The 23,887-nt window shown below is 42.6% G+C and overlaps 1 protein-coding gene across 1 annotated transcript in view; it reads left to right on the top strand.

Moving 5' to 3' along the window:
- LOC126092511 (EP300-interacting inhibitor of differentiation 3) overlaps window positions 1-23,887 on the top strand; it is a 108,893-nt gene that overhangs the window by 36,363 nt on the left and 48,643 nt on the right. The window contains exons 2-3 of the mRNA XM_049908138.1: window positions 6,891-6,971; window positions 16,853-16,998. Coding sequence (XP_049764095.1) covers window positions 6,891-6,971; window positions 16,853-16,998 — 227 coding nt within the window. The remainder of the gene's footprint in view (window positions 1-6,890; window positions 6,972-16,852; window positions 16,999-23,887) is intronic.

Below are 23,887 nucleotides of genomic sequence, written 5' to 3'. Positions count from 1 at the left end.
AGGACAGCAGTGCCATTGGGCTTGTAGTCAGAGAGGGTGGCAGCCACTGGGACAATGCTGGATGAGAATGTGCTGCTGGAGCAGACAGCATAGGTACTGGTGGCAGGTGTGTTGGTAGTCCCAGAGCTGGAGGCAATACCAGCATTGACTGGAGAGAGTGACGCCGTGGCTCACAACAGCCAGCACTGGGTGAGTCAGTGGTGAATGGCTCAGTGACACTAGAGCCTTCGTCACAAGAACTGGTGACAGAACAGTCGCCTCTGTGGCGCGGGAGTGGGCAGAGACAGTGGTGCAGCAGTAGGGGGTGCCAGTGCTGGTGTCGGGACTGGCAACAACGATGCCGAAGGTGACTGAAGACATGACATATCTAAACGGGAAGCACAAATGGGTGTATTGAGCTAAGAGACCAGAGAGGACAGAGAACCAGCACTGGACGGGAGAGAGTGCACATGGGCACGGGATTTGTTGTGCCCAGCATAGTGAACAGGAGCCAGCCACTCTACTGAGCATAGGAAAGGTTAGAAAGTTCGACTCCAGGATTAAGGGACGAAAGAGGGCAATAGGTCAAAAAGCCAGGCAAGGCAAGGAGAAGAGCTCATTGGAAGGAGTTTTCAGTGATGGCGCAGGCCACAAAAGAACATCAAATATAGTCGATGAAAGCCAACCATAGCTCCAAGGTGGTAGTGAAGACCTGGAGCATCAAACATTGTTGCATCAGTGTTGGAGAATGGGAAACAGCCTAGTGGGTGAGGTGCTGCTGCGGAAGGATTGCTCAGGCCGTGGCATTGGTTTCTGTGATGGGTCTGGGTGAGCAGACTGTTGCACAGGACAAATGTGGCATTGCATTGCATGTCCTCGATCTCGCGATGCATAGTATGTAACTGGAACGATGGTATTGAGACAGCCAAGGGCAGCCACCGCATGGTTGCAAGTCACAGAAGCACGAAAGAGAGACAACCCCGTGAACCACAAAGTCGGCATTGTGGAACAAAAACTGAGAATCCTTGTCACTACTTTTACATCATTAGGTTGCTTGGTAGTCTGTATTGCATGCAATGATTGATGATTCCACATTAGGCAATAGTTACTGCAGTCTCACCACCAAAAAGTAAAGTTCCACGTAAGTAAATGATAACAGAAATGATCGTCCTTGATCGATATGAGCAGCAACAGAGTTTGTTGTGCTCCACATAGATCATCTTGTAAACTCAGATGCCCAACCACAACATAGCACTGGGCCCCAGGGAGAATGCTGAATGCTTTTGGGTGGTGTAACAGAGCAGTGTGGTGTGGTTCAGAGTAGAGTGCTGCAACGCTCAGTGTTTGACCGGTCACGGCTCGCCTGTTGACGGGGGGACCGAGCAGCTCGTGTCCGGTCCCATACGACTCGGCTTGGTCACGTACTCGCGCCATGTCTGTTGTCCGGATTCCGGACACGCGGATAACCGAGCATGACCGGTCACCGCTGACGTCTCACCTCGCCTCGCCCCGGCTCGCTGCTCTGTACTGTACTGTACAAATCCAACGCCTCTCTTCTCTCTCTCTCTCTCTCTCTCTCTCTCTCTCTCTCTCTCTCTCTCTTTTAATACAAAAGTAACATTTCCAAGAACGAGTACGTGACACAGCTAAATTCATAAAGCACTTGGAAAGTAAAATGATATTTCAATACAATCGCGGATAGAAGAAGAGTCTCATTTCCAAACAAAAGAGATATTTTTCCTTCATTTATAGGAAACATTAAATAAGTGCTTTCCCTGTAATCTAGAAGACAACCATCTTCATAAAGAAAACATACAAAGAACATTAAACATTTACAGACGTAACTTGTCATAAGTTTCAATTGTTTGCAACATAAACAAAATTATAGTTATTGTTGATCAGCAGGAAATCACTAACGCGTTCCGGACTTAATTGGCTGCGGCAATTTGTTAGTAACATGCCGGCTTTACTAAAGCACCTTTCATTAGGTGCGCTTGTTGCTGGGATACATAAAATATGTCTTGCAACTGCAGCCAAACCTGGCAGATCTGTTTCATGTCTGCTCCACCACTTTAAGATGTCATCATCATCTCCGGGGTGCATTAAAATGTACAGATCTACTTCATCTGCTGCGGATGATCTGTTGTTCCTCCATTCCTTGAAACGAGCTCTCTTTCTGGGTGCTGATGACACAGTACTTGAAGGATCTATGATAATAAACAAAAGAGACAAGTAATACAGAACTGATATGGAAATCATTGAAACATTCCCGTAAGAGACCGATGACCTCGCTGTTTGGTCTCTCCCCCCAAACAACCTGACCCCCGTTCCCATAAAAACGAGATGTTTTACGTTAATGAAATATTATACGAGTCACAACATTCCCGTTTCTCTGTAATACACTTTCCACTAACTGTGCAAAAACGATTATGTTAATGATTGAATGTTGTACCTGCGTACGTAGCACACATTTGTCGCACATTGTTAAGAATTTCCTGCTTTTCACTTATTTCAAGCATATTAAGATAACGGAAGGACGGCCAAAGAAATCATCTTTGTGAGGTTTCTTGCAACTGTGTTTCTTTAAATGAGTGGTTCCCGACTGGAAAAACAATAAAGTGTAGCAGTTTATGCACAATACGTACCCAGTAGACGCACTGTTTTCGTCTACAACCAACAGAAATGTATGCCATACTTGGCTTTTTAGACCTTCCCATTTCTTTAATGTGTAAACATTGGTTTCAATCTTACGTCTTACTACACTGGCTTCCTCGCGTTGCATGATTACAGAGAGACAGACACCACAAATAAGAAGCCCGTACCGGCTGCAGGTTCACACGGATAATAACACGTGCAATGTGTTCGAAGTTATGTGCTACGTATTCGGTCACGGCTTCTATGCTCGGTCACAAGAACTAGTGCGGGTAGCCTATCCAGTTAGGGTGTGCTCGCCCCACCTCGTATTTTGTGCTCGCTTACTCGGTCATGCAGGACTCTAGTTCAGAGTCGACTGTCGTCCAATAGATGGGATGCAGAGCAACCTGCGCGAGTGGCCTGGACTGAAGCTGTGACTACAGCTGTCCACTGTGGCTTGCACCATGGGTTAAGTACGCTGCGGCAGTATGTTGTCTGCAGACTCTGCAAGGATCACATGTTTGCGGGCGTAAGATAATACATGATAGCCGTGATAGCGGTTGCACATGGTGCTTGTAAGCATTGAGCCTATAAACAAAATGTTTGCAGTCAGCACTGAATAAAAGCACGGGAGGTACTAGCGGGATGCATAGCAGTTTGTCTCCAAAGGAAGAGCGCCTGCAAGAGTAAGGAGCAGCAATCTGCAGGGTGTAATACTCATGCCAGAACAAGAGTACCAGGAGTCCAGTTCTGCATATACTCCAAACATTACATGCTATTTGACACCTTTCGCAAGCCATTAATTATTTGTCATTGTTCTGTTTGTCCAAAAGTACTTCCAATGTGCCCTGAAAACCTTCACACTGCTGGCTTTGTCAGGGAATGTTCGGTGTGCAGACCACACCTGGTGTTGAGGTGGCCAGTATCAAAGATGGGAGAGGGATTGAGTGTAAGCACCAGAAGCGAGACAGTTTGAAATGAAGAGAGATAATTAATGCAGATCGTTGTATTCTCTGTAATTTATGGAATACAAAAGTGCTTGTCCAGACTGGACTGTAAGTGTGTCCGCCAGTTTGGGTGTAAGCAAAATATGGAAATAGGAAGGAGAGAAAGGTGGTTAATGTTTCATAGAATGAAGGCTTTCATGGCAGGTGTTGTCATCACTTAATGCTTCTGGGCTGAGATGCTGTGGTCCATACATAACTCTCCCCTGACATTTCGCCCTCGACTGCGGAAGGCATCCTCCGAGGACAATCCGCGAACTGCTTGTTCTCGGAGGATGCCTTACACAGTTGAAGGCAAAACGTCAGGGACAGTCGTATGTATGGACCACAGCATCTCAGCCCGGAAATGTTAAGTGATGGTTAATGTTTATCAGCCACTGGCTGGTCAAAGAGAGCAGAGACGGAAGCAGTTGGCATGAGGCCATCTTTTTTGCCTTAAAGCTAGAAGCCGAGAGTGTCCACTACTCTGTACCGTGGTTGGAACTCAAAAAGCAAATTCCGTCCTCTGCCTCCCAGGATGGGTCAAGTAACAATCAAATTATCTCTTTCTCGTTTCTCCCTATTGGGTAGTTGGTGGGGTGGGCAATTTTAGTGCACACAGCAGAGAGCTGAAAGCATACCTTGTCAGCAGTTTCAACCAGAAAGAACCACTTCCGTTCTGAAGGGACATGCTTGGTTGGTCACGTAGGCACTACATGAACTCGTGCTAGGTTCCAGAGCCTGTAGCCTGCTTGCTGCTACGCATTTGAAAGAAAATTTTAAAGTGTCAATAAATTACACCCAATACCCAAAAGTGGCAAGGCAACCTTTACATCAGTTTGAGAAACTCAGTGTATAACTCCATGTGTAAAAGCGCCATCAAAAACACCTGTAAGAGGGTTGATACGCATTAGTAACCATGTTGCACTATTACATGCACTTTCCCATGTATATGATGTATGATTGAACTTACAGCATTCATCCATGCTGGTCTTGTAATTGTGGATGCAGCTACGATGCATTGAGTTGAGGGAGCATGATCCAGGGAGTCATAAATGTATGGAGATGCAGCAAGATTGGTGTGATCATCTGCTCTGAAGACTATGTATGTTTTGTGGAAGATATGCTATCGTTGATTTTGTATTTTAAATATTACAGCTTGCCACTCTTTCTGAATGTAGGAACTTATGGATAGGTATCATTTAGGAAACATGCATGCTACTGCATTATTGGACAAATCAAAATCGAACTTCAGTCTTCTAACATGTAGCTCTGCTCACTACACTAACTGAGCAACAGAGCTACACAGTATTGAATGAAGGTGCTTGCCTTGCATGAGATTGCTGTGTTGCTAAATTTCTTTTCTTTGACATCTATTTTCTACAAAAAAACAAGCACAGAACAAAATTTTGTAAGACATTTTTGTACTGTTAACATGGAAGGAATCGCACTTAGACATCAGTTTGCACAAATTTTGAATCATCTATATACAGTTCCCATTTGATGCTTGTGTAATTAAAAAGAAAAATTATTGAAAGGAAAGAATAAACGAAATGACATTCACTGAACAAGGGGAATAAATACCGTATTTACTCGAATCTAAGCCGCACCTGAAATATGAGACTCGAAATAAGGGGAAAAAAAAAATTCCCAAATCTAAGCCGCACCTGAAATTTGAGACTCGAAATTAAAGGGGAGAGAAAAGTTTTAGGCCGCACCTCCAAATCGAAACAAAGTTGGTCCATTGTAATATGAGACACAATTTAGGTCGAATGAATGACGATACAGCTACAGTAGTTTGGTTCGAGTCGAAAGCTTAGCAGTTAAGCTTTACCAGGTAGCCATTGCTATGCGTCAGGCGCTCCGTCCGTATTTATACGGATACCCTTCCTTTTTCACGTGCTTCGTCTGGTTTGAATCGATTGCTTATTTTGCTTTGATCTGATAAGTGCCGTTTTCAATGTTATAGGTGTTTACGTCAGTCACTGTAAGCTGAAAATGCATTACTATACTGTGTCATGCATTGTTTGTCGCATTCTGATAGTGCGTGTTTACGGCCTGTCGCTGCTCGCGGCATGGCTTGCTTTTGTGCACGCTACCGCCGCCTACAATTCAAATAAGAGAGGAATCGTCACATTAGCGAAACAATGGCAAGAGACTGCTATTTGTTGTTACTTACACTGCTGTTTTCTTTGATAATGATCAACAAGAACCAAATAATAGACTGTGTATGATATAACATGTTCTGAAAGAAAGTTTGGCGAAAATTTTTCTCCGTTTGAAAATCTTCGCGGCCGCTTCTTTAGTACATCAAATTCTGCACAGAAATTAGTCATCTTAGATTTAAAAATCTAGTCAGTTGCCGTGCTTCATTTCTGACTGTATCACTATTAGGCATAAGAGTAATACGAGTATAAACATGACACGATACGTATATTCTTCCGCGTTTGCAGTTGTCTCACTCTAGTTTCGTAGTTTTTGGCAGGCAGGATTTAAATGAGATAGAAGCAAACACGAAAGAATACATGGCAAAATGTTTATATTCGTATTAGTCTTGTGGTGAAGAGAATACTGCATGTGATTCACATTTCATCAGGTTCCTATTAGCAACCATCTCTTCTCACAGGTAGGAAAAAATTCAGAACGTAGAGTTGGCCATATTGACAAAAATCCCAGTATTACCAGTCGGATTTTCGTAGTACATTGAAATTCGAAGATGAACAATACGGAATTTGTATTTACTTCGTTGGATAATGTATGAAAATGCAGTGGTCGAAACTCGGGCGGAGAAAAATGCTCATCTTCCAATTTTTTTTTTTTTAATTTTATTTACTGACACAGAGGTTTTGGCGCCAGTATTTATCTTTGTGCCTACAAAGGATGCCTGTGTAGCGCTACATATATTCGACGGCAGAAGTTAGTTGTGGCGGCACCTATCAACATTTTTCAGAACTTCCGCTTGCTTTGCACTCGATTCTAAGCCGCAGGCGGTTTTTTGGATTACAAAAACCGGAAAAAAAGTGCGGCTTAGATTCGAGTAAATACGGTAGAGCAAAACGGATAAACAACAGTAAAGGTTGCCACTGCTCAAAGTTTAGTACAAGATATGAACTGGTTAAAGCTTAAACTGACAATGATTTCTTAGATGCCGAACTTGATAAGCATTCAGAGTTTTAATAGAGAAGTTACTGTCTGAATTTAACTATTTTAACATTATGTATATCTTTTATTTACTTGAGGCAGAATTCTTGAGCAGTCAGCATTACAATAATTTCTGTTTTTTGTTTTCTTTAGTGACAAAAGCAGATGGAGGCGAGTTTTGTGCTGCTGAAGTAATGAATCTTGTGGAGGAGTCGCAGAAAATTATTGAATCAGGTAAATTTTATTGCATAAGATTGCTAATAGAATAAGTAATACAAAATCACGAGATGTTGAGTGTTAGGGAGCCACATAATTAAAAATAATCTTGATACAGGAACAGTGTTGACTGAACAGTTAGTACCTATTTAAAGATGCATTATTGATAAAACTGCAGTTTAATGTAACAAATGTATTTATATGTAAGTAAAAGAACTTATGATTAACTTATTATGATTTTCAAAATCAATTATCTGTACATATTACCAAGTTGAATTTAATAGTCATAGTTACTGTTGCTAATATTGAGTTTTCTATTTACTCCTTGTTTTCACTGTTACTCTGTGGCTGTACTGTGTTTGTAGAAATATGGTTTCTGTTGTGCATGTACTGCTTTTTCTATTGAATAAAACCTAAATCTTTTACAAAGCTATTATGTTAATTATACAAAAAAATTCTCATCAAAAAGATTATGGGCACAGGTGTGAAAGCAGTGTTTTTGTGAAAGCATCGTTTTTGTAAATGTTAAAAACAGGAGTCATGCATAGAAATACAGTGTCGGTTCGGGAAGTGAAGTGTGTGTCGATGGCTTTTTGTCTTCACCAGCTGCTTTTTATTTTATACACAGACGTCTGAAAATGAGTGATAGAGCATCACCTAGACTGTCAGTGGCTGAAAAGCTGACTGGGTGCAAAAGTTATTCAGTGTGGAAATTTGACATGAAGGCTTACTTAGTCCATGATGAACTGTGGGATGTTGTAGACAACTCTCCTTCAGATCTAAGGAAACTGAACAGTTCTTGGGAGAAGACACAGAAGAGGCACATTCCCTGGTTATAATCTTCGTGGATAAGACATTATTTCCATGTAAGGGACACAAGTATGCAGCAGAAGCAATCCTGGAAAAGGCATTAGAAGACTTTGGACACACATGTGGAGTGGACTTGCTTAAGACATTAATCACACAGAATTGTAAGTTGATTTTTGAATGTGTGCATAGTGTACATGATGTCTTTGCCAGGGGAATCCCCATCTCATCTAGAAATAAACTTTCCTGCTGACAAATGGGGACAGGTCTATACGAGCTGAGCGGAATAAAACTGAACAGATGAATGCCAGTCGCTGTTTATGTGGTTGACTGGGTTTGCAAATGATCAGTGTTGTTATAACTACTAGCGAATTCCATAGATTCAGACTACGGGAGTGGAAAAAAACGACCAACAGGAATAACAGGCAACAAAGATTGCGTATTGTCTCCTCCGTGTGTCCAAGAAAACGAAATTTTGACAGAAAATTTTTGGCCAGACCACTACACTGCTAAGGGCCAGTTATACAGTCCCGGCTAGCAGCCGCTAATGTTCTATTCTGGGAGTAGCATGGAAAGCGCGTTGTACGAACACTAAACCGGTGACGAAATTAACCAGAGAATAAGTTTTGACACTGGCGGCAATAGTTAAAGAATTAGTGATAAGATTGATTGTTAGAAACTACTTTGGGATTGTTGGCTTTCCACCCACCAGGGACATTGGTCCCCCACCTTCCAGCTGGAGACAAATCACCTTCCTTTGGCTTCTCTTGCCACAGTTTCTTCCAAGGATTCGGCCAGACTACAACTGGATACCAGCCAGTGGCTGAAGAAGCCACCGCCTGCTGGTTGAAGGGCTTTGCGATCAACATCTTTACCTGACACTGATTCACAGAAGCCCTCTTAACCATCCAAATCCTCTAAGGAGGGGAAAGATAAGTAGTAGTCCTCCAAGGAGGAGATTCTGGTGGCTCCCACAAACCCAGATCCCACCTATGCTTGTGTCAGAGGCAGAGATTCTAGCGGCCTCAGGCGCCTTGGTTTGCACCGCACAACAGAATCTGGAACCTATGTGTATTGATGCCATAACCCCTTAACCTGCCCCCTTGGTCCTTTATGGCCTCACAGTACATTGACAACATTATTCTCCAGTGGAATTGTAGCAACTTTTTCTACCACCTGGATGAGCTAAGACATCTTTTACACATTTCCCCTGCCTTCTGTATTGCCCTTCAGGAGACTTGGTTTCTAGAAACACCTACCTTGGTTCTTCATGGATGCTACCTATGACAAGATGTCAGGTGGAGTTCACGCATATGTTCTGGACACTGTATGTAGCAAACTTGGGCCTCTTAATACACCTATGGGGGCTGTTGCTGTTCAGTAAGGGCATTTCAGAACATTACCATTTGCAGTGTTTACCTCCTTCCTGATGGTGAAGTGTCTCGGAACATATTGTTTGCATTGGTTTCTCAGCTCACCACACCCCCCCCCCCCCAACCCCCTTTTCCTAATCCAGACATGCCAACTCTCCTGATTTAAGCAGGAGACTCCAGATTTTTCCTTCTTCCTCCCCATCTCCCAACCGTGAAGACCGATCTCCTGATTTTCAGAGCAGTTTCAATACTTTCCTTACTATTTGAAAATCCTGCGCCTTCGATATATTGGTGGATGACAATGTATGGCTGTTACTTGTATATGTTAACTCGGAAGATTCGTGTGGTGGCTGTCGGGAGCGGCAGTAGGCGTAGCTCGCGCTTCATATCTACAAGGAAGTAAGGAACTTATCATTGGCAGCGTTCGGAGACAAATGAATATCTTTCAACCAGTGCCAATTTCCTCCGCTTCTGGTAGCATCAGCGCAATTGTAAAGTTATCGTGGACAAGGAGTAGTCGATAGTCGTTCCTAGCGAAGTGATTAGTGTTGTTCTTTCTGCAAGGAAGTGTTGCCAAGTAGGGGGATTTCCCCCTAAATTTAGGGAAATTAAGCTGTCTAGGGGGAAGTTAGAGGGATAAATGTTCCAGGGGGGAAAATGTTTAGGGTTACTACCCTCCCCTCCCCGCCCCTCCACTCGACAATTTCATACTTGACTCCCTTTTTACCCCCCCCCCCCTCCGCCGCCCACTTGCTTACCTGACGGTGTGACAAATTATTTAGGGGAATTTGAAGTGCAATATAAGGGGAAACGGTGCACCAGGGTTGACATCATTGCTACAAGACCATTGTCAAGAACGTAGGACCATTGTGTTCTCGGTTCTGCTGCGCGATTTGTGTACTCTGTAGTAGTTGCTGGCTGCGTATCATGGAGGTGTTGATTATTTTTCATGCAGAATGGCGAGGAAATACGACACAATGTATAAGGAAGAGTTCCCATGTTTAAGTGAGTCGAGGAAGGGACAGATTTACGCATTTTGTAGTGTATGTAGATGTGACTTTTCAGTGGCTCATGGTGGGAAATGTGGCATTCTTAAACATGTGAAAACTAAAAAACATAAGGAGAGTGTCCATTGTGTAGAACAGAACCAGAAACTTAACTTCTCGTGTAAACCCTAAAATGTAGATTTTGTGAAAAATGCCGAGGCTTTATTTACCTCATTTACTGTAGAGCATAACTTGACTACAAACTGTGCCGACACACTGGGCCTTTGTTTCGCAAAATGTTTCCAGATTCTGAAATTGTGAAACGATATGGGTGTGCCAGGTACAAGTATTGAATTATTGCAACGTTGTCAGGGCTGTGTTGTAATTCACAATAGTATAAACGCTAAAATTCTCCTGATTTTTCACTTTCGAAAGTTGGCATGTCTGCTAATCTTTGATGATTTCAGTGCCCATAACCCTTTCTGGGGTGGAACAAAGATCACTGGCTGTGGTAAAGACCTTAAAAACTTACTGGCACAACTTGACATTTGCCTCTTGAATACTGGTGCCTCCACATACTTCAGTGTGTTACACAGAACTTTCTTGGCCATTTACTTTTGCATCCGCATCACTTTTCTTCTCCCATCTATACAGTGGAGAGTCCATGATCTGTATGGTAGTGACCACTTCCCAATCTTCCTGTCCCTCCCTCAATTCCAGATGGGCTCTCAGCAGTGTAGACTGGAGTGCTTTTGTCTCAGCTGTCACCCTTGTCTACCCGCTACATGAAGATACCAATGAGCCACTCCAAAATACAACTACAGCCATTCTTTTGGCAGCTGACTTAGTGATCCCTATTCCTTGGGCCCACCCTGATGGATGACAATATCTTGGTAATCATCAGAAATTGCAGAAGCCATTAGAGATCGTAGGTGGGCTCTCAAATACCATAAGTAGCATCCATTGATGGAGCACCTCATTACCTATAATCAGCTCTGTGCCCAGGACTGCCACCGAATAAAACAATGAAAGCCAGAATGCTGGGAATGGTAGGTTTCAACCAGTGGACCATATGCCTCTCCTTCACAGGTTTGGGCTAAGATCAGATTTCTCTTTGGATACCAGACACCTGCAGGCTTACTTCATATTACCTGTCTGCCCTGACCCAGACTCTCTCGCCAATCATTATGCTCCTCATTATACTCGAGACTCTTCTTTTGAGAATTATCAAACTGTCTGTTGCGTCCAAAAACAGCGGATGGAGCGAAAGCAATTAACTTCGACTACACACCACCTGGAGCCATATAATGCTCCTTTCAGTGAGTGGGAATTAGTCAGTGTCCTAGCCCACTACCCTGATACAGCCCCAGGGCCGGACCATGTCCACAGCCAAATGATCATCCACCTATTGGTGGATTGTCAGTGCCATATACTTGCCCTCTTTAACCACATCTGATGCAAGTGAGAGCTCCCATCGTAATGGCAAGAAAACATCATTGTCCCAGTACTGCAACCAGGTAAGTGCCCTCTAGAGGTGGACAGTTATTGCCCAATATGTCTCACCAATGTTCTCTGTAATTTGCTTGAATGCATGGTAAGTTGCTGGTTGTGTTGACTCCTCAAGTCCTGGGAATGATCTCACCCTGTCCTAGAGTGGTGTTCGCCAGGACTGTTCCACTACCAACAGGCCGGTTTACCTGGAGTGTGCCATCCTTATAGCTGTCTTTGTTGACCTGCATAGGGCTTATGGCACCACATCCTCATTACTTTACAAGAGTGGGGTCTGTGGTTCACTCCCGATTTTTATCGAGAACTTCTTGTCACACCGTACTTTCTGGGTTTGGGTTGGTGCTTGCCTTAGTACCCCCAAATCAAAGAGAATGGGGTCCCACAGGGCCTCTGCATGGAGTGTCCCCTCACCATCAATGGTCTAGCAGCAGCTGTGGGGTCCTCAGTATCGCCCTCCTTGTGTGCTGTCTACTTTGGCCACTACTATTGCTCTTCTAGTGTGGTTGTTGCTGAACATTGACTGCAGGGCACCATTTGAAAGGTGCATGGATGGGCCCTAAGCTATGTCTTTTGGTTTTCAGCTGCCAAGACTCATGTTATGCAGCTCTGGCGATGTTGTACCATTCGCCCACAACCAGAACTTTACCTCACCGAACAGTTTCGAAATGTGAAGAAGACATCACTTTTTAGGACTGGTCTACGGTGCTTGGTTAACATGGATTCTCCATCTTCGCTAGCTGAAGTGAAAGTACTGGATGCACCTTAATACAGTTCACTGCCTGAGTAACACCAGCTGGGTTGCAGATTGCACTACCCTTTTGTAGGTTTACAAAGCCCTGATACAATCCTGTCTTGATTATTAGAGTCTGGCTTACAGCTCACCATCGCCCCTCAGCATTGTGGGTACTGGATCTGATACACCATTGAGGGGATTGCTGTGTGACACGAGCCTTTCGAGCTAGTCCTGTGAACAGCTTGCTTCTTGACACTGGAGTCCCTCTTTTGCAGATCAGGCACCAACAGCAGCTTGTCAGTTATGCTACACACATTCTCAGCTACCATAAGCTTCCAAACAACTATTGCCTTTTTTTAATACATAAATCCACCAGAATGAGATTTTCACTCTGCAGCGGAGTTTGCGCTGATATGAAACTTCCTGGCAGATTAAAACTGTGTGCCGGACCGAGACTCGAATTCGGGACCTTTGCCTTTTGCGGGCAAGTGCTCTACCAACTGAGCTACCCAAGCACGACTCACGCCCCGTCCTCACAACTTTACTTCTGCCAGTACCTGGTCTCCTACCTTCCAAACTTTTACAGTTTTAATCTGCCAGGAAGTTTCATATCAGCGCACACTCCGCTGCAGAGTGAAGATCTCATTCTCGAACCATCCCCCAGGCTGTGGCTAAGCCATGTCTCCGTAATATCCTTTCTTTCAGGAGTGCTAGTTCTGCAAGGTTCGCAGGAGAGCTTCTGTAAAGTTTGGAAGGTAGAAGACAAGGTACCAACAGAAGTTGTGAGGATGGGACGTGAGTCATGCGTGGGTAGCTTAGTTGGTAGAGCACTTGCCCACGAAAGGCAAAGGTCCTGAGTTCGAGTCGGTCCGGCACATAGTTTTAATCTGCCTGGAAGTTTCACATAAATCCACGCCCCGCAATGGCATTCCACATCAGGGATTACAATCGCGATCCACATCTGCTCCCTCCTGTCTGAACTCCAATTGTATCCTCTACTACGTATCCTCCAGGCCCACTCACCACACCTTCAAGGTCCACCTGTCAGTCACAGCTTCGTCTTGACCTATCAAAGGTCCGAAAGACTCGGTTCATCCAGAGGCCTGCTACCACCAATTTTTCTCCACCCTTGCCATGCTCTGGGGTTCAGAAGTAATCCATACTGATTGCTCAATGGTTGCTGGTCACGTAGTCCTATACTCACATGGGTCATATTGAACTGTGCTCCCTGCCAGATGGCTGTAGTGTTGTCACTGCGGAGTTGGTAGCCATCTCTCACGCTCTTGAATATATCTGATCCTGCTCTGTTGAATCCTTTCTCATCTGCGGTGAGCAATTTGGAAGCTGTTGACCATCATTACTCTCGCTGTCCCTTCTTGGTCATTGCTATCCAGAATTCCTTGTATGCTCTTGAACAATGTGGACACTGTGATCTCATCTGGATCCTGGGCCACATTGGAATCCTGGTGAATGAACTTGCTGATAGCCTGACCAAACACATCAAACCTAGTAGTCTGGTCTCTGCTAGTTATCTGACTCTTAGTTCGGTATTCAGGAAACAGACCTCCATTCATTATTGCACCATCAAGTTTTAGGAATCCAGATTTCGGAATGTCTCACCCTGACTTCACCTAACTAATTACAGGTGATAAAGGAGACCCCAAATCCGTGGAAATTCTCCATGTAGGCCTCTCATAAGGACACTCTATCATCCTTTGCCAGCTCCACATCAACCATACTTGGGTAACTCATGGTCATCTCCTCTGTCTCAAGGACCCAAGTCACTGTCATCATGGTTTCTGTTTGACAATGGTCCACATTTTGCTGGACTGTCTCAGCCTCGCCACCCTGTGGCAGACTCCTTAGTATCCCAGACTCGTTACCCCCTGGTGTTGGGAGACGATGCCTCAGTGACTGACTTGGTTTTATGTTTTATTTGTTAAGGGGGATTTTTCTACTCTCTTTAAGGAATGGCTATGTAACCTTATCAGCCCATTGAGGGATTGGCAGAATATTCTGTTACCTCCTCTGCCCAGACAGGGCTGCGGTTGTTTGGTATTAGTGGTCCAGCCTGGTCCTCTCCCTGCCTGCTCTTCTACTCTTCCTCCTTCCTCTTACATTGTCTGTTTGACGTGTCCATCTCTTTCTCAGGGGTGAGGGGTGTGGGGCATATGTCCCCTCATTGCACTCTGCTTTAGGGGCTTCTAGCTGTGGTCTGTAGATGGGGCACCTTGCATGCCTTTATTCCTATGTCTCCCTCTCTTCTTTTGTGTCCTTTATCTTGCCTTGACCTTTGATAGAACTTGTGGTTTTCTTCCCCTGGGTTTTGCACGGTAGGCCATATCTGATCTACAGTCATGTAGACCTGTCTGTTAAAGGTAAAAGGGACTGATGACAATAGTAGTTTGGTCCCTTTAATCATCCAACCAACCAACCCACCCTCTTGCAGCAGAGGGTTGCAACTTGTGTCAGTGAAGCGTAAAAATCAGCAGAGTAATGTGCATGAGATGTAATACCTCAACTGATATTTAGGACAGAATAAATAATTCAGAGGCATTACTTTTCAGCATGTCCTCATACATATTCTGTCATCCTCCAGCTATATGTAACTGTCACTCAACACACACACACACACACACACACACACACACACACACACACACACACACACACACACACACGCGCGTGCGCGCGCGCCCACACACACACACACACACACACACACACACACATTCTGTTAACAGTCCACCAGGACGAACATTTGTCATGTTGGTCTTGCTGTGGGCTTGTTAGTATGCGGGTGGGTGTCTGTGGGTTGTGTGTCTGAATGTGTGTACTGTTGCTTTAAAAAGAGCTAGAACTCAGTAGCTTATTTGTGAAAGCTGTTGTGTGTTTCTGTGCCCCATGCATCGATACACTGTGAGTGAGTGGTCAACTTTCCCTTATTTTGCCTAATTTTCCATTGGAACATTTTCTGCATTGTAATACTAAAGATTTTGTTTGTAAGTGAACATGCTTATATATGAGCTACAGGTGAGAGCCAGTCTTGCATTTATTCCAGATTTGCAGTATCTACCTTATTGCATTCTTTACCCAAATAATCTTGTATAGAATTGTATATCACATGACAGCAACACTGTGACAAATATTGAAACCTGTTGACGTAAAACTTTTCGCTTGTCTGTTAACTGCTGTCAGGTAAGTACCTCACTACAGTGTAGAGAAGGAAAAAAACTCTACTTGTTAGACAGTAGCTGGTTGGCATACATTACCTCTTTCTTGGTTGCATCCTTTGTGAGAACTCAATGAAGTTAATTTCTCTTTGTATCATATTAGAATTGTGATCAATTGACTATATTTTTTGATAATTTTATTTTTGCGATTAAGGACCAAAAACTATGGTGGTATGAATCTTTCACATGACTCTTGTGAGTTGTTATTGTGGTGGTAAGTGTATTTCCTACCTTAGAAACAAAGGAATTTTTTCCAGTTTCACAAATGACAACAGTAGTGATCCCACAAAAACAAATGGATTGTTGTAGCATTCTTTGTACACCTGGTACAATGTTCTACCACAAGGTGTCGGGTACATCCAAAAGTGATTAAACATTTTCCCAGAAAGTTTGTAAAATCACTAAGTTATTGGTGAATGGGCTTTCCAGGGTCCACAAGATCCTTTAAAACAATGTTATTTGGTGTGTTGTCTACTTCTCACAGCACGAAAAGCTATGCTTCACAACAGCTGGTGCAGCAGACTCAAGAGTCAGGAGCATACAAAAGTGGTACAATGTATTCCAATAAATGCGGTAATGAAATAAATTTGCTGACAAGTATACGTTCATGGCCTGTGGTGGAGGACTACATAAAGGGTGATAAAGAAAATATCTACTGAAAGAAAGAGTTTCTTCATTTAGCATATCTCTCTCTCTCTCCCTCCCTCTCCCTCCCTCTCCCTCCCTCTCCCTCCCTCTCCCTCCCTCTCCCTCCCTCTCCCTCCCTCTCCCTCCCTCTCCCTCCCTCTCCCCCCCTCTCCCCCCCTCTCCCCCCCTCTCCCCCCCCTCTCCCCCCCTCTCCCCCTCTCCCCCCCTCTCCCCCCCTCTCCCCCCCTCTCCCCCCCTCTCCCCCCCTCTCCCCCCCTCTCCCCCCCTCTCCCCCCTCTCCCCCCCTCTCCCCCCCTCTCCCCCCCTCTCCCCCCCTCTCCCCCCCTCTCCCCCCCTCTCCCCCCCTCTCCCCCCTCTCCCCCCCTCTCCCCCCCTCTCCCCCCTCTCCCCCCTCTCCCCCCCTCTCCCCCCCTCTCCCCCCCTCTCCCCCCCCTCTCTCTCCCCCCCCTCCCCCCCCTCTCTCTCCCCCCCCTCCCTCTCTCTCTCTCTCTCTCTCTCTCTCTCTCTCTCTCTTTTCTTTGGTTGTTGTTAATATTTATTGTTGTTGTTGTTCTTATTATTATTACTATTTTTATTATTATAATTATTGTTACACATGTTATTTTTTCAGAGTTGAAATGGAACAATACCAAAGTGTCTTTGCCACTCATTGATGTGAAAGTACTTAGTACTGCTGTAAATACTCTGAAGCTTAATGCCAGTAGCATGGATGTCGATTGTCGGACGTTTGAGACACTTGAATGTGCTGAAAAACTTGTGAGTTTACTTTTTTCCTTATTTCTATTTTTGTATATGCAACTTTTAATTTCTGGTATTTTGGTACTACATGATTTAATCTACATTGGCTGAGAAGAAAAGTGAAATGCCCAGAAGATTTGATTGGAAGTCAGTGTAAATGTGTCCACATACACAACATTGATGGATATGTAAATAATTACAGGTGAAATTCTCTATGGCAGGTATGAACGGCCACAGGAATACATTACTGTTTTTAGTGTTACTTGCCCTGGTAGGGTCATCTGCACGTGCCATGTGAGAATAAGTAATAAACTCTGTGCAACATTCCGTGTCATCTTGCACCATTGATCAGAGACTAGCAGCAGCTGGACTAGGTGACAGCAGCAAGACTAGGAAATTCCTGTCTGATGTGTGGCCTCCCATTAACACAACACAATTTGCCAGGGGTTTACAATATTCACTATGAGTATAGCAGTGAATAGTGTAAACACTTGGCAAATTGTGTTGTGTTAATGGAAGGCTACACATCAGACGGGAATTTTCCCAGTCTTCCTGCTGCCACCTAGTCCAGCTGCTGCTAGTCCCTGACAAATGATGCAGGATGACACGGAATGTTGCACAGAGTTGATTACTTGTACTCACATGGCAGTTGCAGATGTGACAGGGTCAGGATGTGTGTGGTACACAATATGACAATTCTCCACTGTAGCATCAGAAGTGGTCAGTTAGAACCTTGATGACAAATATGCCTGTCCTCAAGTTCCCATGCAGTCCAGCATTGATCAATGTCACATTCAAATGGTCCGCAAACCTGGATTTTGCACAATTCAGCAAGCCATCTACATGTGACAGTCTACTTAAATCACTTCCCCTTCGCTGTAATAAACATCAGTGCCACATTAGGTACAGAAATCTAGAAAAAAATGCTGTTGCTGAACACAGCCATACAAATAAGTGGAATATGTTGTTTGAGCAGATACTGATTGTAGCCCATACTTCAAACTACTGAGACTCAATCAATGAGGCTGTGGGAGTTAGAATTTGTTGTCAACAACTTTACAATGAGATTTAAAGTTGTTGGAATTGAACAGCTAGTGAGCTGGACTGGTCCCACCACCAGTACACTAATGGGAGCTCTTCTGACCTCGTCCACTTCCACTGTATTGTCACTGTTGCTGTGCAAAGCATTTTACCTGCCAGTTCTCAAATGGAAAACATTTCAAGGCACAAACTTTTTTTTAATAGGAAAACCATAAGTGCAACTCTAATTGTAATTAAGAATAGAAGTTTGACATACTGCAGAGGTCTAAATTGTACGGAAGTCTCAGAGTTGCAGGAACAAGCCATTTTCTGAAGCTAATGTGGCACATAACTTTGGAATGATTTGTTGCTAATCTACAATAAATTTATTTAAATGAGTTCAGTAGTTTTAGAGAAACTGTGTGATAAGTTTAACCAGTTTCCTAGAGAAGACAAGTTCATTTGTATGTAACTGACAAAACTTTGGCTCTAATTTACATGCCTGGAGATACAGAGAGATAAATACTATACATTAATTTTTATAGGAGATAAAGAATTTAAAATGATTGTCATTGCAGAGGGCTGCAGAAGTTGCCTGCAGATTCTACTTGCCGTGACAGCGTTGCAATTTTGGACCTTAAACATAAGATATTAACTAATGTAAACCAGACTGATGGCGATATAAAGAGACTGTTTAGGAGAATATCCTGTGTTCTGCATTGTGATGCAAACAGATCCTATGCCAATGTATTTGCTAATGTAGTGGGCACCACTACATTATTTATATCTGTGTCATTGTTACTTTTTTGGAAATCTGTTGCTTTCCTGATAAAGTGGATGGACGATATTGATGGAAAGCTCATTTTTGTACAGATAAGTTTTTGTATTAAATGTTTGTGGTGCATTTAATGGTTTAATGGACTGTTTCAAAACTCGGCCGAAAAGGGTGAAAATAGAGGAACATCTATTTCAGCTGGGTGCCAACACTCTGTAGTTTCTGAGAAGAGACAGTTAAAGTTTCAATGCCAATTTGTTAGTCTATTAGGCAACCCCAGAAAAAAGTGGATTGGCAGCATGATGGTTAAGAGCACATTTGAAGTTTTACCCCCCCCCCCCCCCCCCTATTCAAATCCATTCTTATGTTTATGTCTTTAACATGAATTGAAAATAAAAAGCATATAAATTCTAATATTCCAATTTTTGCTTACATTTTTACTTCCAACCATTGCATTCCCCATGACATTTATCACAAAAAAATTCTTTGCTTAAAAATTCGGAACATCACAATCAATGTGTGAAGAAACACATGCTGCAGTCATATTTTTCAGTGTGAATATCAGTAGGAAAAGCAACCTCATTAACACTGCTTAATACTTCGCAATCTGACAGTAATTTCACAGCAAACCACCATGCATATTAAAGAATTTTCTCAAAAGCTGGAACCTGCAAATGTCACACTTCTACTTGTCATCTTCCTCTGCTGTGCATTGAGAATAGGGCACCTCTGTGATCAGAGAATCCAATTCTTCTCTTGTAGTTCAAAGTATAACCCACTGCATTGACAGAACAGTGTACATTTTAAGGCATTACTTTTAATTAACATGTCAGTATTCTGGTTTCGTCAACAAACAACCCTTTGTGTAAGGAAACTCAAATATTTAAACTTTGTTCTTCATTTTCATTTACTGCTAATAATGTAAAGTTATATAAGATCTGTGATGATAAAAGTGTGCTTCTAATAAGAATTCCAGCATATAATGTCATAAAAATATTGATGTCACATACTTCCACAACAACAAAGGATAAATAAAAGAACAACATAAAATATGATTTTGAACATAGGTCACAAGAATGAAAGAATCATTATGCTACCAACGCATTTACACGTTGCATCCACAAGGAGACTGAAAACCTGCAGTGAAACCATTGTTTTCTCAAAAACTATTTATTGTTGACACCTAATCCAAAAAATTATTTTATCCCTTTTTACATCCTGCAAAGTTTTGTGTGTCAGAAAGTGACTTACGGAGGGTTCCCCATATGATAAGTATTCCTGTCTTATGCGGATTTGATAATTTCTGTGTTCACATACTATCACAGTCACATTAAATTTATACATGTAAATAAGTAAATAACACTTAAATCACATAGACCATCTGATGCATTGTACCCTACTTACCAAATGGTGGACCATGGAATGTTAGCTGTCATGACACGGCTTGTGGACTGCTTGGACATTACACACTGAATTCAGCATTCTCAGCCAAGGCAACACTAACTTCAACAATTTGTGGCACAAGAGAAATTCCCAAATCTCCAATTAATCTGTTCTTCTGAATCCCGTTCAACCCTAATGTGGAAAGAGGACTTCTCCGTATTCCTGTAACTTGTTGATACTTGTGAAGAGCTGAGGTACTATTGTTGTTTCGATAAAACGGCTTCGAGTAAACTCCTGCTGTCCTTGTCCAGGCCCATGTTAGCAACTGTAATGTGCACTGATGCTTGTGTTTCAAACCTACATGGCCGTACCAGTACCAGCACCTAATGGAAAGTCCTGAGGCTAAAACTACTAATAATGCAAATTGTGCTGTGCACAGTCTGAACATTATTTATATAAAGTTGTGTACCTGTGTGGTGAATAGTTTTACATCTACATTGGCTCAAGTTGTTAAAGTTTAATTATAACCATCCTGTAGAATCATAACCTGAAGTTAATTATCGCTTTTTACAATATGCAATTACATTGTGGTTGTAGTTGAACCCCTCCCTGTGCTAGATTTAGAATTATTGATTTTTTTCAAACAGTGAGCTGTATAAAATGTTTCTTTTGTGCAGAGCATGGAATTAAATGGGAGGAAACAGAAAAATTAAATTTAACTTATTTTTCTAGGAAATTGTAATGCAATTTTGCCAATTACTGATCACTGTAGTCAAACCTTGATTTCCCTTTACAATTTGTACACCACCATACTTCCCCTCACTGCCAAATTTACCATTCCTTGTTAGCTCAAAATGTATCATATCAACTATTCCCTTTATATTTTCAGTTTGTGACAAAACTTTGCCCACATTTCATCCCCATATGAGACTGCACTCAAGACATTACTTCAGAAAACTCTTAAATGTATATTCAGTATTAACAAATTTCTCTTGTTCAGAAATTATTTTCTTTATATTCACAGTCTGCATTTTATATCCGTTCTTCTATCATAATCAGTTATTTTGTTGCCTGAATAGCAAAACTTATATTTCTTTTAGAAGTCCTAGTGGTAAACTTCTGAAGCATTCGCATCAAAATACTATAATTCTGCGCATTCTTAAAAAGCAATGAAGCTCATACAGTACTAGGTACAGAAGCTGGCTAAAATCCAAAACTGACATTGCGAAATTTGAAGTAAAACTAAGTGTATTTCAGAACAGTAGGCTAATAGAAAATGGACATGCCGTATTTGTCACAACAGACACAATTTCAAACTACCGAAATATGAACTAAAGTCGCATATGAGATCAGATGGGCATAAACTTAAAATTGATCTGTTCCATTTATCAACAGACTCAACCATAAATGTAACTAAAAACTGCAGGAAATTCTAAACTCCCTTGATACTTACAGTCCCCAATCCTGCTGTCATCACTGGAGGATATTTCAATCACGCAACAATCAATTGACATCATAACAGTTTAGCAAGGTGGGGGATGTCAAGCCATCCCTCAGAACAATACTAAATGCTCTTTCTTAAAACTAACTAGAATAGATAGATTGGGAACTTACTCATGACAGAATTGTATTAGATCCAAAGGTAACTTATATTCCTGCTATCCCCGAGAATACCCATGTTGTAACCAAAGTCAGTGACCATGTGGCAGTTGTAGAAATAATGATTGCCAAAGTACAATCTTAAGTGTTATTAAAGTCCTTTGTCTGTAGGCATGTGCATGTTTAGGAATTGTGCCACAAATTTATGAGAATAGCAGACTAAGTACTGGATAGGTATGTATCTAATAAAGAAGCTCTTGATGAGGGTGGACTCTAAATGTTAGTGTGTCTCCTAAACAAACCTGCAGGGAAAGAGCAAGTACTGCACAGTAGGTGGAAAACAAAGTGTTAAGGCCGTAGATTTAGAGATGCTAAATGAAATACATGTAGCTGTCAAAAAGACACTGCGACACCTTCAATGATAACTGTACCAAAATCTTATTGAATCATCTCTCCAAAAAAGAAACACACACACACACACACACACACACACACACACACACACACACACTATTTGATATTACATAAAGACTGTCAGATGCACTACTAGACACAGAGAAACTGAGGGTAGCAATACAAAATCAGAAATGCCAAACTCCACTTTCAAACATTTCTTTACAAAGGAAATGCGTGAGAGTCTTCTCCAACTTTCTCTCCCGACTGCTGAGAAGAGTGATGCAGGTATTAGTGGCAGTGGCATTGAGTTACAGCAGAAATCACAAATAATGGAGCCATGATGTACCGGCTGTAGTCGGAATTTGCATGTAAATTACCTTTTCTCTTAAACAGTAGCATACTGCACATTCCAGGTCACTAGCATTGTGGAGCCTGGTGCAGGGTTGTCTCAAGTGACTGACAGCATAGGGGAGTTAGGTAGTAATTTTACGAAGGAGGATCAGTGGGTGGAGCAGGGAACAGTCTTGATAAGGACAGGGAATATGATGTAGGTGGTGACCTGGTAAACACAGCTACTCAAACTGGTGGCACTAATGTGCATTTCATGCAACTGTTTCAGCGCCATGATCGGCCTCATCTTAATGCGGCTGTTAGACGCGTTAACATGGGTCTGGGGAGGGCGCTGATGCCAGAGGGCATGGGTCACATCTCAGTGGTGCCAGTTGGCTCTATCAGTAGATCAGGTTTCACTAGGCGTGGCCTGCACCTCAATAGGTATGGGAAGGGGAGGTTGGCTAAGCTTATAGGTGACAGTGTAGTGGGGGGTGGTGGTGGTGGCGGCGGCGGCGGCGGCGGCGGCGGTGGCGGTGCCGGCACTCGTGGAAAAATTCCTGTAGTAGTTGGTGTTAGAGCTGCACCTATTTTAGATTGAAGTCAGCTGATAGGTATACCTGCTTAAAGGAAGTCCCTCTAACTAAGGGCTCACCTTATGAGGATGTAATGTTTCCAAGTAGAGAAGGAATTAGCGTATTCCATCAAAATATAAGAGCTATTGGAGATAAAGTTAGGGAATTGCTTATAGATGTTGACTCTGACATTATTGCTATATCAGAGCACCACTTAAATAAGTTGACAATCCAGAGGTTTCCTTTACCAGGATACAGATTAGCTGGCTGTTTTTCAAGGATTTCCTTGCAGGGTGGGGGAGTGGCTATATATGGGGGGGGGGGGGGGGGAACAGTATTCTATTAGTCCATACATGTATCACGACACTGCACTGAACGAATATTTGAATGTATTGCAGGGGCAGTTGAATTTAGTGAAACAACTTCTAATTGTTGTTGATTATAGGTCCCCAACTCCACCTTCAGAGCATTTCTGTTCAAGCTTGAGAGGATTCTTGATTCACTTTGTAGGAAGTACCAGAAATTAGTTATATGTGGTGACTTCAATATTAATTTTGTATATGATGGTGCAAGGAAAGAGATGTTTGTAGACCTCATAAATTCATATGATCTGATGTAGACTGTGTTTTTTTCCAACCAGGGTGCAGGGAACAGTAGCACAGTCATAGACAATATTTTTATTCATTCTTCATTACTAGATGGACATTCTGTCAGTGAAAGGGCGAATGGCCTTTCAGACCATGATGCACAAATTTTAATACTATAAGGCTTTAGTACTCAAACAAATGTCATACTTAATTACAAACTATGTAGGAAAATTAATCTAACA

This window comes from Schistocerca cancellata, chromosome 7, assembly GCF_023864275.1.
Source record: "Schistocerca cancellata isolate TAMUIC-IGC-003103 chromosome 7, iqSchCanc2.1, whole genome shotgun sequence".
NCBI lineage: Eukaryota > Metazoa > Arthropoda > Insecta > Orthoptera > Acrididae > Schistocerca > Schistocerca cancellata.
This window is presented reverse-complemented; position numbering and strand designations above follow the sequence as displayed.